A 19004-nucleotide genomic window follows, 5' to 3' on the forward strand; every position below is an offset into this window, starting at 1 on the left:
GTCGCAAAAATTGGTCGTTCAACCACGCTGGTTTATGATGTCACGCACGTGGTGGAGTAATACCTTCTTTTAATGAAACAGTTTGAGTTCGAATTAACGCTAGATGTTTTGATATAAATTACAGACATGGCATCTGAGGACTATTTCTCATTATTCTCAGTTATTTTGCTTTATTTCCAGATTAAACCATAGGCTCGTTCTTACATAGTCGAGCACGTTCACACATGCGCACTCTTCAAAAACGGTACTTTAAATCTCGTGACAAACTGAGGGCCCTTTCACACCTACCTTGTTTGGTCCGGATTTTCGGACTTTTCAGTTTGGTCCGAATCAAAATTACAGGTGTGAAACCTCCCCCGGACCACGGTCCAGACCAAACAGACGAAATTTGGTCCGACGAAAAGAGGTGGTCTCGGTCCGGATCAAACTGAGCAAAGGTTTGGTTCGTCTCTAGTGTGAAAGCATTTTCTTTATGGTTCGGACTTTCAGACTATTTACAGGAAGTTCCGGTGGTTCCCGCGTAGCCTAAACAACTGAAGAAGAATATTTATGTGCAGATCTGTCAGTCCTGCCCCGGTCCTGCCCACCGCATTTCTTCCAGCTGATTCAAACGCGCGTGCGCGCGTACACACACACACACACATTTTTCCTGCGTCCTGCCGGCGACGATAAAATGTTCGCAAACCGAGGATGTTCGTTTGGCGAATTTGAACTCGCCTCGAGTATAGTCGGTGCTGCAGGGAGTGCCGTATAGTGGCAACGATATGCGTCTGTTCATTCATTCTTGTCAAAGTTACCCGCCGAATTGACAACACACTGACGTCAGACGCACGTCCGTTTACAAACCAATCAATGTCAAGATGCAGCCCATATAGATGATGACGACAGGACGCAAGTACGTAATGTAAAGTTCTTTAGTGCGCTCGCATAATTGCAATGTGAAACCAAACCCAAACTAACCAAATGTATACAATGTATCAAAACATGACCTTTGGTTCGGACCTTGGTGCGGACTTTCAGGTGTGAAAACGCCCTAAAAGACGTAAATGACATTTGTATGTATTCTAAATAAAAGACACAGGTTGTACTGAATGTCAGCTTGCTTATTTGGCTCAAGATAAGGATTTATTGAGTCCGCAATCTCCGCATGTCATGCAAACTAGAAACTATGCTTCTAACCACAGGTTGAGAGCTGTCGTTCCAACAACACAATTTTGCGATGCTGTTTGCGAATGTTCGTTAGAACGATGGTTTCGGGAAACACAGACTCGTTGAACTATGCTGATAGCGATGGAACTTGCGAACATAGTTAGCTAACGATGCTTTTGGGAAACGCACCCCTGTTTAGTTCCTGTCTCTATGAAGCCCCTCCTTCCGAAAAGCACACTGTGCTCTGATTGGTCGGCTGGAGCAGTGTGTTGTGATTGGTCAAGTGCTTCAAGCGTGTTTGGGAAATGTCCCGCCCCTTACCACAACCGCCAGTTTAACACACTACTAACTAACTCAACCAGGCCCCGCCCCTTTATTCTGAGTATGCCTTGGGCAGGAATTATTTAAATTAGGAAGAAAACTCAAGACTACAATGGAGGCGTTTCAGGGAGTTCAGAAACAGTGCGCACTGATATAGACAATAATTATTCAACTTGTTGTTGTATTCTTCAAATTTGCTTCTTTGGTGCTCCACAGATAAAAAAAATATATCACCATACAAGTTGAGAATGATATGAGAGTGTGTAAAAGATGAAAAAATGCATTATTTGTTTGTAAGTTATCATGATGCTATTCAGGGAGTTAGAAATAGCTTGATTTGTAGAGTGTAGGATTTAAAGGTCACTGGTTTATTCATGAGTTTCAGCAGAAACCTGTCAGAGGGTATTTATTTTGTAGTGGTTATGTGTAGTGGTTAAGATTTAGGGCAAATAACCAAACGGATACTGGTTTGATACATGGAAGGAGCAAAGCCATTGTGCTCATGAGCTGGGGAACCGTTCTATGGTGACCTTATGTGTAGGTCATGGTTTCAATAAGTAAAAATGTATGTAAAAGTCATAGAAACATATTTCTACTGGCTCCGTTCATGTGGTAATACATAATGATTCCATTCTTCAGCATTCTTTATCCTTCCCTCAATTTCCAGATATCCAGTTGTAAGAGTTTATGAGATGTCATTATTGGAGTAATTTTGCCAATCCAGAAAAGTGAGACAGAACTATCTGTGAGAGTACAGAGTAAGTGTGTGAAAGATGCTATTGGAGATGTAACTATACAGAAGAGAGACGAGGGAAATGATAACACAATGGAGGTGAAAGAGGGCAAGAGGATGTCTGAAATGTCTGGAGCAAAGCAATCTGTCGGCTGGAATGAAAGCTCAAATAAAGTGGGAGGCTTAACTGGAAAAGCAGTATCCACAATACAGATACTAGCCTAATATGGTATATATTATATTTTATTATATTATATTATATTTATTATATTATATTATATTGTGGGTTGTATGAATTTGCAGAAAATATTTGTTATTTAGTTATGCATGTTATGTAACCTTATTGTTTTACATATAAGAACCTTATATAACATAATATAAATATACTTTACTAAAGTCTATGCATCCTCATCCTATAAAATAATTATAAAAATGAATACTGCCTCCCTTGAGTCCCTTGAAATCCTGCTTTGTGGCCATTAAGCTTTCCAAAAAATGAATAGCCCTGCTCCCCCCCCCCCCCCCCCCCCCCCCCATATTTCCTAATCATCTAAATCCCAGACAGGCCTGTTTTCTCTATCACAGAAGACGTGTTGTGTAGGATTAGGTTAGTGATCATTACAAAGCCTACCTTTACTAATGAGCTAGTGTCAGCCACTACCCTGTGACAGAGAGTGTGTGTGTGTGTGTGTGTGTGTGTGTGTGTGTGTGTGTGTGTGTGTGTGTGTGTGTGTGTGTGTGTGTGTGTGTGAGAGAGACAGTCAGCGTGATGAGAGTGTGACTCGAGCAGGCTGATTAAAGCAGGTGCGGAGTGTGTTTGCGGTGGATTTGTGTGTGTGCATGGGAGACAGCTGGAGGGCTTTGCCTGGGTTATTAGAGGACTGAGGAGCCATCAGGATCGATCAGCTCCGCCAAAACGACCCGACATGTAACCGATGCCCCTTTAATTAATCCTCATCACCCAGCAACACACACACACACACACACACACACACACAAAGATATGCAGTGAATTGGAAAGTCACTAGACTCCCTTGAAGTATCGATGCGTCCCTCCTGTCTCCATGGAACATCAGACCTATCCTGGATAATAGGAGTGCGCTATCAGTGATTCAATGTTTTGAATTAGCAGAGAAACGAGTAGGGCCATGTGATTTCCATGATGCAAATTAAATCACAATTTCACAATAAATCAAAATCACAATAAATCAAAACATCAGAAGATGAACACTGTGGTCATATAGGAATGGACATGCTCAGCAACAATACTCCGGTACCAAGAGGTCCAAAGTGTGCCAAGAAAATCACCATTACAGCACCAGCAACCTGAACCGCTGATACAAGGCAGGATGGATCCACGTTTTCATGATGTTTATGCCAAATTCTGACCCTTCCATCTGAATGTCGCAGCAGAAATCAAGAGTCATCAGATCAGCTGACGTTTTCCCAATCCTCTATTGTCCAGTTTTGGTGAGCCTGTGTGAATGATAGCCTTAGTTTGCTGTTCTCGGCTGACAGGAGTGACACTGGTGTGTTTCTTCTGCTGCTGTTGTCCGTCTGCTTCAAGGTTTGACGTGTTGTGTGTTCAGATGCTCTTCTGCAGACCTCGGTTGAAACAAGTGGTTATTTGAGTGTTGAGTTACTGTTGCGTTTCTATCAGCTGAACCAGTCTGGCCATTCTCCTCTGACCCCTTAGGCATTAAAAAGGCATTTTCACTCACAGAACTGGATATCTCCTCGTTCTGACCCTTCTCTGTAAACCCTAGAGATTGTTGTGCGTGAAAATCCCAGAAGATCAGCAGTTTCTGAAATACTCAGCGCAGTCTGGCACCAACCACCATGCCACGTTTGCATCACAGGAATAAATTACATTGCCTTAGAACATAAAACACATTTTTTTAATATAAAAAAATCTTCCCGACCCCTGTGGTGCATCTCTTCAAAGACACATTCTGTAATCTACATACTCAAGCATGCTTGACGCTCATGTTGCTCATGACGCTCGTGGTGTTCCCAGCGTACAGCGGCTCGTGTGAATGTGAACTCTTTGTCCGGAGGTGCTGTCAGAGTTCAGGTCATAGGTAGTTCATTTCTAAACACATGCATACTGAAAAAGTATTCACTCAGTTTTTCACCACAATAAAAGCTTGGTTTTGAATGTGAAATTGCTGAAAATAAGTAACGAAATGTACTGTAAAATTGTGTCTATAACAATAATATTATTTTAGATTATAATGTGAAACTCTGTATCACATAATTAAAAAATGCAATGCTCACATTTAATTCTAAATTATTATATTTTGATTTGAATAATGATATGGTTAGAATTTGTATGAATTCATTTGATTAGACAGTTTTCATGATACAATTGAATAAAACTTACTGAATTTCAGAACAATAAAGCAGAATTTGGTAATAAGTAAATAACCTGTTTTCGTTGGGCCCTACATGCAAAAGGACCAAAAGATTGAGTGCTTGACTTTATTCAATTAGCAAATTACTGAAACGCTTTGTTCAGCCATCTATAATAAAAACCCTGCTTAATGTTGCCAAACTCTAGTGCCAAACTAATCTTATAGCTTTTGTTTTGTATTATTATGGATCCAATCAAGATACATATTACATGCATGATTTAGACCATCATTGTGATTAATGGCACGCTCAAATGTGTGACCCACTGTGCGTCTTCACTCTTAATTCGTGTGACAGAAGACGCTTAATCCCAACAATTATCACTCAACAAACAAAGCTCGGTCTACCAGACAGACGTGATGTATGACCTCTCGTGTAATTCTTCACACCACCTCGCCACCGCGTTCCAATAGCATTATCTGGCCTGTGATTGATAGTTTGATCAGTTCGCCTCCGCCTCGTCCCTCTCTCCATTTTCCGCTCATGCTAACGGCATGCTGTCTGAGGGAGCTGATCTGTCATCGTTCTCGTTCTCTGTCTCACTCATACCGCCTCAAGAAATGTTCTTTTTGTGCGTGGCAGCAGGGGTTAAATGCATTCTATACATTGCTAGGAGCTCACGCTCTCTCTCAGTGACATGTGTCAGTGTAGATTGTGTGCCGGTGCGAAAGGGGGATGCGCAGTGATGATGAGGGCCTGGCATCAGTGACATTTAAGAGATCCAGACAGAAATTATGGGGCAATGGGGCAAAATCTGCGCAAGGTTCTTTTTTTACGCTTTGATAAGAATGTAAATGTGTGCCTTGAAATGCAATGTAAGTCGCTTTGGATAAAAGCGTCTGCCAAATTCATAAATGTAAATGTAAATGTACGCTCATCTGAAAACTTCCGATTATACAGATTGTGCAGAATTAATTCGCTGAGCAACGGTAAATTGTTTGCAATTATAACTTTGCAATTCCACTTCCTCTCATTCCAATTGAACCTCCTATGGTGTGTGGACAACTCAATTCAGATCCCAACGAATGAACCGAAAGGAACCGAGTTCTCCAATTCTGAATTTTGCACAACCCTGGTAGGCACATATTTGTGTGCCTCTTTTAACTATAGGAACTGAGGAACCAAGAGATATCAAGATACGCTGGTACAAAAACAGCTGTGTGCATTTCACACACATTTCCCTTCGTAACTCTACATTTCACGGCTTCCTCAAGTACATCAAGCTTTCTCTCCAAGGATCTCTCTCTTCAGGCTCTCAGGTGTGCTTTTCTCACGTCCTTCAGGTTGGTTTCATCTTGTCTTCAAGATCCTCTGAATCATAGATCCTACCTTGAGGATACTGCTGTCATTAGTCGAGCATTAAGAAGACAGCTTGCCCTCATCCAGTGACGACAGTTTTCCCGTGAAATCTTGAATGTCAAAATAAGTTTGTTGATTAGTTGTAGCAGATATACATTAAAATCTTACAAACACCTTCATAGTAGACATATTCTGGTAGCCCTATCAAATATTAAGGAGGGGTGTGAAAAAGCAACACCTTCAGGTCAGGAGTGAATACTTCAGTGTTGTTTTGGTTGCTGGAATGGACACATTTGATTTGTCTTGTGGATTCAGTCCTCATATTAGACCACAGTTATTTGGAGCCATACGTGGTGCTGAAGGACTATATCTGGTTATAGTTTATTTTATAGACCTTTATAGACATTAAGACTTGTCTTCTTTTTATACAGGCTTATAGAAGTGATTTGGGATCTGTCTCAATTTAGTGTGCTAATTTGCATTATATGGGCTATGCTACTGAGTCAATATTTGACATGTGGCATGCATGAAATGCTTTGTACATGGACAACTCACTAGATTTTTAGACTATATATCTGTAATATCTCTGATTTGTGACACCACCCCCCTTAGCATATTTGGATGGGGAATATTCTCACTCATTCTGATAGGGGCAATTGTTTCAGGTCTACTGAGAATTAGAAGTAAGGAAGGGGAATAAAATATTCCTTTCATCTGACCTTTCCATTTAAGAAGACTTGGTCATTGGGGAGTACAGTTTAATAATTAATTAAAGGGAAAAGCCTCGCTTCCTTTAGAAATCTCATTTATCTGTAGAAAAGCTTTTCTTTGAGGTTTAATAATAATATGGCATCCAAAGTCCTCTGGCAGGTTAGCAAATTTCTACTTACCTGTGGATTAAGTTCTGTGTTGATTTTAAAATTAAAACAATAGTCATTAACATCTGATTAGTTTTTTTTTTTGTAGTTTTTTTTTTTGGTGACATAGTTTATTTAAAGCCTTTATGTATAATGCATTATATATTTTCATAAATAATTGCAAGTAAAGTTAAAATGCATTATAATATTTGCAGATTCCTTGTTACATCTGGTTGTTTGTCATGGGCTTTAATGCATTAGGTGTTCAATGAATAGATAAGTATTATAATGTATTATAACTGTGGTAACAATTATTCGTGAGATCATACAATGCATTATAAGGTGCATTACAAAGCATAATTAAAAATATTTTTATAATGCACTATATATAAAGACTTTAAAGTGTTATTGTCAATGAAATGTGACAGTGCTGCTACATTTAGCAGTAAACCTCATTGAGCATTTACTGTATAAATGAGCAACTAACTATGACTGAATGCATTCAGCTGCATCAGAGTACAATAGTCACTGATTGGCCAACATTTACCAGGTTCAAGGCATCAGAGATTTTGCTTTGGGGAGTTTTTATGATCTAAACGAAATTATAGTTGTCTTTACAGTTTTACAGTTGTGCATGCTGGTTTACCATACTGTAGATGATTGGCGTACAAAAACTGAAATGTTTATTGTCGTTTTCCATGTTCAAACATCACTTACTAGTGCATAAATGAATTTAAAAATAAATTCCAGTGCATTAGCCGAACTGTCTGAATTTAAATGGAATCGATCCCAACCCTATTGTACAAATTCAGTTGTTCTTATTCAGGTTGAATGCAGAAACTGCTAAATGCTCTCAAAAGGAATTAAAGCAGATTCAAATCGATACAGGATTGTACAGATAGGTCTTGTTTAAGAGGGGTCTTGGCTAGAGTTTGGGTAAAAACGAGCTTGATCTTTCTTTATTTCTCTCTGCTTTAAAGCCAGAGTCTTGCCAGACTGCTCAGCTTCATTGTTAGGGGTAAGAAAGATGTGATGCGGAAATGCTGACCCAGGTGGCGCCAGCCTTTGTTGTAAATATGGGGTGGCAGGAGGAAGCACGAGCGAAAGACAGAGAAAAAGAGAAAAGAGTGGCCAGCTGCCAAGGTAAAAAAGAGCCAAATCTTTGCCAATGAAACCTGGTGCTAGAAGAGAGGGATGAGCATACCGCCTCGCCTCACACCTCAGTAATTAGCGTGAACATCTACATAGTGTCAGGATCAACAAACAGCTTGAGAAAAGAGCAAGACATGCTTCTATCTCTTCAAGAAAATGAGCAATTAGCAGTGTGCAGATATAATAATATGCACAAAGTGATAAACACTTGAAGAAAGCAGATTATTAGTGGCACTTTGACCATCTTAGACCAGCTAGAAACCATCTAAAATGTTCCAAATCACAGCTTCCAGAGGTTTTTAAACATGCTTACTGGTTTCATTAGCGGTTTGACTACCACTCGATCCCCATTTGGGAGCTGGTTTGTTGCTGATCCAAGATAGTCCATCTTAGATGACAGTTAATGACTACTTCAGCTGGAAACCAATATGTTTTTAAGCACAGCTGCCTGGTGTTATGGAATACGTTCACTGGTTTCTAGTTCGTCCAAGTTGGTCATTAACTGTTAGACTACTTCTTAATCCCCAAATGGTAGCTGGTTTGTTGCTGCTTCAAGATGGCCCGGGTTAGATAGCTAGCTAACAACTAGCTTGGACCAGAAACTAAATAATATATTTCAAAGCACAGCTTACTGGTGTTTTGGAATATGTTAACTGGTTCCTAGTTGGTCCAAGACACCAAACCGACGGCAAACGAAATAGCACTGATGAAAGTGTTGTCGCCCTGCGTCCGTGAGAAATCTGTGCTTGAACACAACAGACTGTCAACTAGCATGCGCGTTCTGCGTGTAAAGGAGATAGCTGTCTTTTTAAGCAGGTATATTTGTCTATATACGTCATTCAAAAAGGGAAAGCAAAACTAAGACTGCAGGAATACAAACCATAAACAAAGCAGCGCTTGCTTACCATTTTGAATATCAATCATGCTGTTCACATTCTTTATTCCACTCCGCTCGTGATTATGAATATATTCCCGCATTCGAATGCTCAGGTAAGATGATGTAAAATTAGAACAGCCTCTCTGTCTGTGCCGTCATGACTTTGCTCGCTTTCCTCACTTTTGCTCTTATTCTCGTGCACTGACTCGTTCGCTAAACTGAACAGCCAATCAGAGTTCTCTCTCTCTCTCAAAAAATTAAAATAGACGGCGTCCGACTAAAAAACTAAGTCTGCCGATGCTAAAAAAACGACCGTTGGCTTGGTGTGTCCCTGGCTTTAGACTACTACTTGATTACCAACTGGTAGCTGGTTTGTTCCTGGTCCAAGATGGTGGAGGCTAGATGGCCAGCCAGTGACTAGCTTTGACCAGATAGAAGCCAGTGAATATGTGCCAAAACCCTGATGTTAAGGTATTTTGGAACATGTTAACTGGCTTCTGTAGCTGATCCAAGATGGTCAGCGTGAAAGGCAACTGGATTGTTAGTAAATGTCTCCATCAAATAGTGGTGCACTGCAAAAAATGCTTTTCTTACTTAGTATTTTTGTCTGGTTTCCAGCCCAAATATAAAAAAAAAATCTTACATCAAGATGCATTTACTAAAATAGTAAAATGCGATAAGATAATATGTCTTGTTTTCTGGGGAAATAAATCAAAATTAAGCGAGTTTTTGCTTAAAACAAGCAAAATGATCTATCCATGGGGTAAGAAATATAATCTTGTTTCTGTTTGAATATTAAGATTATTTTTCTTACCCCATGGACAGATAATTTTGCTTGTTTAAAGCAAAAACTCACTTAATTATGTCTTATCTAATTTTACTTATCTAGTAAATGCATCTTTTAGATATTTGGACTGGAAACCAGTCAAAAATACTAAGTAAGAGAAGCATTTTTTTGCAGTGTGATTTTGGAGGTTTTGGCATTCCCGACGGATGCATCCAACAATTACATGTTAGGTAATAGTTTACCTAACATATCTAATGGGAAAAAAGGGTCTTTAAAATGAGTATGTCTGCTTACTATGTTGAATAAATGGAAAAAATCATATAACTGATCACCGTAGCTAACAATTAATATTGCACAAATGTTTCTATTTGAACATGTTTCATGTTCATGTTTCTTCTTAAATCCTTGTAAAATTAAATAAATTGTGGCTAGTTAAATATGGGCAAGCCTACGTCTTCCAAACTTTTCATTAGTGTGAGTGATCTCCTTTACATCACTGGCTCAAGTTGATGTTGCATTGGGTTTGTGTGAGTCAAGAGTTTACCGCTTTCCTTTATAAGAAGCTTATATCCTCTCCTTAAACTCTCTACCCTACAACATGAATCACCAATAAACTTTTGAGATCATTCCCTCAAGCCATACATTTACTCTGTATTAAACTTAAAAAAAGAAGCCTGTAATGTTCATAATGGGCAGAGGCGGTCAGATGATTCATTGATTCTTCTCAATAAGCTCTTGATCACCTCAACTACAGCAAACATAACATAATCTCCGGAAAATGTAGGTTTGTGGAGTTTTTTTCTGTACTTCTAGAGATGTGTAGGTGCCCTAAGTCCACATAGCTCTTCTACACTTCTCATCTATCCCCCATGTTAATTAGCCCCTTAAGGGAGAGAAGAGAGATAAATAGTAAATCTTAATTAGTTGTTTTTTTTTTCCATTATGGTCATGTCAGTTTGTTTTATCAGCAGCTTCTCAAATGCTATGCTGAGCTCTTTTAGCTTGTGTATTAGACGGAGTGGGCTAAAATCTCTGTATTAATCTTTTTACTTAAGGAAGGGTGAGAACTCCAGAGCTGTCTTCCATCTCTGGAGACTCTCATAAGGGGGACACACTCGCAATGGAAGAGATTTATTTCCTTATCAATGAAAAACTAGCTCTCTGTGTATAGCGTTTACTTCTCTTTAACCTAAATTACTCTCTAAGCTAATCTTATCACGGCTAGAACCATGTGATATGGTCCCTTGGAAACTATCTTAGTAAATACCACAAACTACTTAAACAATTGATTCATATGGCGAATCTCAAAACATTGTGTTTAGCTTTAACAATTTTATCTTTTTTCTAAACTTGCTTTGCTAATGCGCTAGTCATCTAATATTGTACTTCTTGTCAATGATAAACTATACTTTTCTCTTGCTATTCTACAAATTGTGGCTCGTAGGTGCATATAAATCTAATCTTCCCCTAAAAACTACCAAATTAAGACTTGCAGGCACAGCTAACAGCTGTTCTTTATTTTTATTGTAGCTTTTATTGAGCAACAGTTCTTGAAAACAGCAATGAAAAATACTTTCATATTTTAGTAATAATTGTATGCAGCGCAATATTTCCTCACATATCCCCGGACCTGATTCTAGCCCACTACAAAGATGCATAATAAAATATACATTATGTATGATGCTGAAGCAAGTGTGGCATTTCTTATTGCATCATAAACACAAATTATTGCGGCAACAGTAAATTCCACTTTAGGCTAAATCTTAGTTCTCTGCATTCGTTGTACAGTCTGTGATTTTAATAAAGGTTTATCTAGTATGCATGCACAAAAAATGCCAATGGTGATCTACTAATTTTGTTTACTTGTTATCGCATCTTTCAGATGCGCAAAACCACATGCATGTTTTTTTCTTAATGAATATGATTAGGTGTCCTTTCATATGCGTAAATTATATTGTGGTGTCAATGCAAACAGATTAAATCGCATCTGCAAGTGATTTATAATGCTCGAAAGTCATTCAGATTTGGTGAATGCGTGTGCAAATTCATTACAACCGATACGCAGATATTAATTTGATTTAGGTATTACGATCGTATGATGAAAATGGGTTTCCATTGAATATCAGGGTTTTCAAATTTGAAGATATCGTATGCTGGTATAGATAGACTATTAATGACATGAATATATAATTATCTTTACTAAATATATTATAGATGTGTCAAACCATTTAGCAAAATCCCCCATAATACATCATACCCAAAAAGCACACATATTCTGTTAGATTGCAAGCGCAAAACAGTTTCGAAGTTATGTTGGATTTTAGTAAACCAGGTATTTCGTTACTAGATCTCCCTTCTGTCATGTAATTTTAATCTTAAGTCAGACCCACTGGATGTTGTCTTAGCAAATCTACAACCCATAAAACTGACCATCAATGACCATATGACTGGCTTGCCTCCTCACAGACAGAGTCAGTCCCCTCGCTCTCAACTAATCATTGTGTGTGTGTGTGTGCCTGTGCCTGTGTCTGTGTGTGTGATAGAGTGCTTCTTCCTCAAACTCCTTGGCGACCACATTGGTGCTAATTTCCCATGGCAGCTTATGGTGCAATTAGAGCCTGGAGGGCCTCCACCCTTCACACTGAATCACTGACGGGCCACTGAACAATCAGGGGCGGCAGGAAGCAGATCGTACACATGTCTAGGCTTGGGAAAGATATAATGAATCGTTTTGACAAAATAAAAAATAAAAAACATCCATCCATCCATCCATCCACACACCCACCCACCCACCCATCCATCCACCCACACACCCACCCACCCATCCATCCACCCCACCCATCCATCCATCCATCCATCCACCCCACCCATCCATCCACCCCACCCATCCATCCATCCATCCATCCACCCACCCAACCACCCACCCATCCATCCATCCATCCATCCATCCATCCATCCATCCATCCATCCATCCATCCATCCATCCATCCATCCATCCATCCATCCATCCATCCATCCATCCATCCATCCATCCATCCATCCATCCATCCATCCATCCATCCATCCATCCATCCATCCATCCATCCATCCATCCATCCATCCATCCATCCATCCATCCATCCATCCATCCATCCATCCATCCATCCATCCATCCATCCATCCATCCATCCATCCATCCATCCATCCATCCATCCATCCATCCATCCATCCATCCATCCATCCATCCATCCATCCATCCATCCATCCATCCATCCATCCATCCATCCATCCATCCATCCATCCATCCATCAAACTCTGATTTTGTTCTAAGTTAAATCAGATTTTTCAGACTATTATGTCATGAGCATGAGCTGATTATCACAGTCTACTGTACAGCCCAGGGCCAGTGAGCACATACACTCATACGCGTTTGCTACCTTAAAGCTTAGAGACTGATGTGTGCAGACAGATGAAAAACCCTACAGATGTGAGTGAGCTGAATACTGGGTTAATGTGGTTCATTGTGGCCACATTCCCACAAATATTCCAAATGATTGTCCCAGCTCACCGTTGATTAGATCTGGACAGACTTTGCCTTCCAAACTGCTCAGGTTTTGTGTTGTAATATGCGATAGAACTGGTTGGGTTGATTCATTCATCATCAGGTTGGATTGCGGGAATTGGGTTGCTTGAGTCACTCATGTGTTGAATTCGTGGGTGAGAGAGGGCAAAATGGCGGTCCGATTGAGGCGGACTCAGATCAATTCTTAAAATGTGGCAATAAATTACAACTTACAAAGCTCAAAGGAATACTAATTCACTGCGTAGGTGCGTAAAGTTATCCCAAAATGAATACCATCGACAGAGTAAAAACACCTCTGTGTATAATATAGGATTTCCATTGGCCTCATGACAGTAGCTTCTAATTGAAGATTGCTTTAATTATACAAACAAGCTTTCCTTCACTCAATATGTTATTGAATTCCACTCAAAGCTTGTGAGACAGATTCTCTTCGAAATAAGTCATGGTTTCACAATGGCTAATAAAACAGCCATGAACGAACGCCAATCCTCAAGCTTACACTCTCAAATCAACTGTATAGTTTACAAATAAAGGGCTAGTTCACTCACAAATTAAAATGTTTAAACTTGGTTTGGCATGACACGCAAGAGCCAATCAGATTTGACATGTTGAATGTTATTGTAGCTGCTGATTAAGAAATGTGATGGTGTCTTTGATACAGTAGTGTGCATAAACATGTATTTATCATAGTGGTATGAAATTTAAGACATCTATAAATGTATAATATAAAAAAAAATGGGAATGCATTACTGTAGGAATTGGTAATCGTGGATTTCATTTATTAACAAATGTATACAGGTGTTTTTATGAGCACAAACATTTTTTTTTTTTTTTTTGCAGACTTCCCCATTATTTTATTATTTTACCATTAATCTGGATTATTCTAGAAGTCGTAATACACTTAAATACAATTAGATCTCAATACACACCTAAACCATCTCCACTTTCCACACAACCTTGCCTAAATATAAACACACACACACACACACACACACACACACACACACACACACACACACACACACACACACACACACACACACACACACACACACACACACATAATGTTTCTGATGCCTCCAGCACTGCTGACCCTATTGAACACTGCTCTCTTTTTGCTTCACAGGTTTCATATATACATGTGGTGGAACATTAAAAGGAAGGAATGGGACCATTGAAAGTCCTGGTTTTCCATATGGATATCAGAACGGGGCAAACTGTACGTGGGTTATTGTAGCAGAGGAGGGCAACCGAATTCAAATAGTCTTTCAGTCATTCGCGGTGGAGGAGGACTATGACTTTTTATCCCTCTACGATGGACACCCGCATCCAGCTAACTTCAGGACGAGGTGGGTGCTGTTTATAATGACCCGTTTTCATGATGCCATAAGAATATCTGCATCATTACTGTATCAGAAGAATAAAACACAGAGCACTGTACATATCTGATCATGGAAGGATGAAGAAAACACTTTGCTGAGTATAATTTACGGTGTGCCTGTAAGCAACTTGACTGTGATGCCAAATGAAAGTGCTGCCAAGAACTCTCCCTGAATAATTACACACACACACACACACACACAAAAAATAAGCACTATATTCTAACTTGGCCATTGTTTCATGGACTCCTCTATCTTTACAATCAACTCTCAGCCATATAAAGTTATATGAATAAAAGCTATATAGCTACATAAAACATACGGTTAAGCCTTTAATTGAAGAACACAGATTTGTAGGGCTTTGAATGAGTTTAACACTAAATTCTCTGCAAAGAACATAAGCATGTCTTCTACTAAAATGACCATTTTATAAGTCCACAGTGAAAACACCAGTGTGAACATGTGCATAAAGGGTAAATGACGGCTACCCAGGTTGAATTTATTTGCACGTCTGTGCTGTTTATGGTCAGATCTGGGCAATATCATAGTGGACGTGACTGTTGGAAATCCAGACAAAACAGTGCTTGTGTTTGTTACAGGTGAATGATTCCAAGTGCTTATATTTCACTATGTGTATCAGCAGACAAGGATGTTAAAATGGGACATACATCTAGTATAATGCGCAGTAAATTATGTTTGTAAGGTATAGGGAAGTTCACCTAACATGTTCATGGATTTTTCTTTCTTAATCACCAGATTTATGGTTAAAATCTATACGAACTGATCTTATCTTGTACCTGGTCAAGGTTTTCTCCACCATTTTTGTCTTTACTATTTAGCTAATAGTCCTGCAGGTTTGTGTATGTTTGTGTCTTAGAGATGGATATGTTTGTCTGTGCATATTATGCATTAGGCAACGGAGTAAAGGTGGAGTGAAGGGACCGTCTGGGATTTGGGGTCCCATTTGCAGAATGGATCGATATCTGACAGATCCCAGCCTCAGATTGACATAATGCAGTATATATATATAGATACTGTCAGATATCGATCCATTCTGCAAATATATGTATATATATATATATATATATATATATATATATAATTTTTTTTTTTTACATTGTAACCCCAAACAGGAAGTTATAAAACAACTGCCCAAGGAGGCTTTTTTTTTTTTTTTTGCAGCCTCTCATTTTCTTCTCCTCGTCTCATTCTACCTCTCCTTGCTCTCGTGCTGTCCTGCAGGGAGGAGATATTAGAGGTGTGGAGAAGAGGAAGGAAGAGTAATGACAGAGTTTAATTAAACAGCTCAAGAAGTAAATAATGCAGGATTCTGCAGGCACTACATTTGTGTCTTGCATTGCCATGTTTGCTGGCATCTCAGACAAATTGCATGTTGCTATTCAGCCGTCTTAAATTATGCACTGCAATTAGGGATTGAGCCCTCTCTCTCTCTCTCTCTCTCTCTCTCTCTTTCTCTCGTCTGTTTGAAAGGAGATATACTGCTCTTTTACTACCATCGTTCTTAGATACTTTGTTGCGCCTAACAGCCGATTATATTTCATATATATTTACATATATCCATATATATGTCCTATATACCTATATTTAATTATTCTGATTAATCAGGATTCATTCAGACTGTAATGACCCCGTATAAGGCGAGCACTCTGAGGGTGTGTTGAGCTATATAAAAATGTAAGAGTCACGTCGCAGCCGCTGCATTTGTTCATTCGTTTGTTTGCTCGTTCGTTCTGTCTTGCCTGTGAAACTTGTGTGGGCGAGTCTCAGATCTTGATGGGTGATAGATGTCTTCCGTCCTTATTTTACATCAGTAATGATTATTAATGTGACCTGGCTGGGACTCTAAAAAGAGTGCAGTTTAAATTAATTATAAACTAACAATGCCAGGGACTGAGTCTGACATCTGAAGATTTCCGTGATTAATCTTTAAATATGTACAGATCTGTCTGAATCATTTACAGTTTTGCTCAGATATATCAAAAGACATTTTTAAATGGGTTTAAATGATCGTTTGGTTGGAAAGCAATTAAGCATCCCCTCTCAAACTGTGATTGCACAAACATCTGGTATTCGGTTTGAAAATATAACTCATTTCTTATATATAATGGCTGACTGATATGTTATTTTTCAATAACCAAGAGGTCAGAGTAGCCGATAGCCATACAGTAATGCTCATAAACATTGTATTTAATCAAATATAATGATAAGAAATAAGATAGACTTTGACATCAGCTCTTTGGTGATCTTGTGTCCTCTCACCTCGTCTTTCCATGACACGTGTTGCGTACATTGATCAGTCATTTAGCTTTAGATTTGTAAATGAGTGCTGTTGTGGTTTTTGTTATAAAGGGCTCTTTTGAGTGAACTATTCAAAGACTCCCTCATAATCAGCGTTGGGGGTAACACATTACATGTACGTGTGTCAGATTACTTTTTTCAAGTAACAAGTAAATTTACAGCAAAATATCTGGAGTTACTTTTTCAGATAAGCAAGTTGACTGACAGCTCTTCTGTCCCCATGTTTAGAAAAATCGGGAGTACGTTCAGAGGCGTCGTGTGCTGTGTGAACATGATGGTTATTGTAGTTCTAGACTAAATGTGAGCAGGTATTTACTTATAATTAGGAATTAACATCATGTTTGTGTTTATTTTTTATTGCAATATATTGATTCATATTCTTCTGCAATCCAGAATGGAAGCACAGCTATAAGGTTTGCTTGAGCTGCGCCCTCTACTGTACAGGTGTGAATTTGCATTTCCTTCAGCTTGAGGCTTATTCATTTCACTTTTGGTTTTAAAGAGCCTTTGCATTAGCCAAATTTTTTTTTTTTTTAAAGCCAGTCCAGCCCTGGAAAAAGTAACGCAAAAGTAACTTAACAAAATAATTAAATTTTAAAAAAAAAAGTTACTTTTTAGTAAGGTATATTGTAACGCATTACTTAAAAAATAACTTTCCCCAGCACTGCTCATAATACTGAATAATACCAGTGTAGTTTTGTAACATACAGAAAGACTCACTGAATTAATCAGTGCAAAAATTTCAATTATTTTTGGTGAACAGAATCAAAAGATATGAATCACTGGGATGAATCAAAATCCTCAATTAGCTTCATTGGTGTATAAGGTTACACTTTAAGGTGTTTGGTAACACTTTCTTTTGCGGTGTCATTGTTACATATAATATTTAGTTACTATAGAGATAACTACAAAGTATCCATAATTACATGCTAAACCTAATCTTCAACCAAACCCTAATCCTAACCCTATAGTAAGTACATGTAGTTGCTTAATATTACTCAGTTCTTAAATGTATAATTAATGTAACAAAGACACATTTTGTGAAACCCTTTTTCAAGAGCAAACCTTTTTTTTTAAGGTGTCCATGTTACAGTGTAATTATACATTTAAGTACTGAGTAATATTACTTAACAACATGTACTTACTATAGGGTTAGGGTTAGGATGAGGGTTCGGTTTAGTGTTAGTTGCATGCAATTATGCATAGTTATTACTATAGTAACTACATGTAACATATGTAACAAGGACACTGTAAAATGAGTGTATGCTAATGAACTGGTTTGCATCTAAATAAAAAATAAAAAAAACGTTTATTGATTTATTTATCTATCATTATTACAATATTACTCTATAATTATCTAGTTTTAATATAATAATATTGTTGCTGATGTTCTCTTATCAGTGGTCACCTATATATCCCTTCTCTATTAGTAATTGTCTTTCACCTTATTCCACTGTGCTCCCTTTCACCTTCACTTTGAGATATTGTATATGTCCCCCTCTTTCTTCTCCTCACAGCTCAGGCCCCCTCCGTCTGTGCAGAAAGCTTTCATACATGTGGCTGTCGGGCTCCGAGTGGTTGATGTAGTAAACGCCGGGTGTCACCATGTGTGTCAGACTGTATACGAGACCCCCTGAGTGAAGCCAGGTGTAATTGCAGACGCTTAGCCTGTGGATCTAGCAGTGTAATTAGTCATCAGCATGTAGCGAGGATGGGACAGAGGAAGCCAGAGCAGCCACCAGCAATTACTCATCCCCGTCCTGTCACTCAAAGCTACCCATCGCCATAAATCATTTGCCGTTTGTTTTGCCGTGTGATGGAGGTGTCAGCGCCGGAGCACTGTACTGACGCATGGCCAGAATGTAAAAATCAAGAGGCGCTGAGATTTAAACCCTAATTCATCCCTGTGTCTTTAAGTCATGCATATGCATGAGATGTGAATGCATGGGAATACAGGAAGACTGTGAGCTGGTTATAAAAGCATGCAGCCTCACCATAGATCCACTGATAGTTGAAATTTGCCATTTTAAATGAAAATTCTGTCATTATTTACTCGTTCTCATGTCAATCTAAAAGCATGTCACAAAAGCATAATTTGTATTAGTCTCTTCACATTGTTCTTGACATAATATGACAGTTTAATAGTGTCTATAGACC

At 38.7% G+C, this 19004-nt stretch overlaps 1 protein-coding gene across 1 annotated transcript in view; it reads left to right on the plus strand.

The window, feature by feature from the left end:
- Positions 1 to 19004, plus strand: part of csmd3b (CUB and Sushi multiple domains 3b) — a gene marked incomplete at its 5' end in the record, with an annotated part of 443617 nt that overhangs the window by 40477 nt on the left and 384136 nt on the right. The window contains one exon of the mRNA XM_084423901.1: positions 14276 to 14498. Within this exon, the coding sequence (XP_084280027.1) occupies positions 14276 to 14498 (223 nt within the window). The remainder of the gene's footprint in view (positions 1 to 14275; positions 14499 to 19004) is intronic.

Source organism: Rutilus rutilus, assembly GCF_951802725.1.
Source record: "Rutilus rutilus genome assembly, chromosome: 11".
Classification (NCBI taxonomy): Eukaryota; Metazoa; Chordata; class Actinopteri; order Cypriniformes; family Leuciscidae; genus Rutilus; species Rutilus rutilus.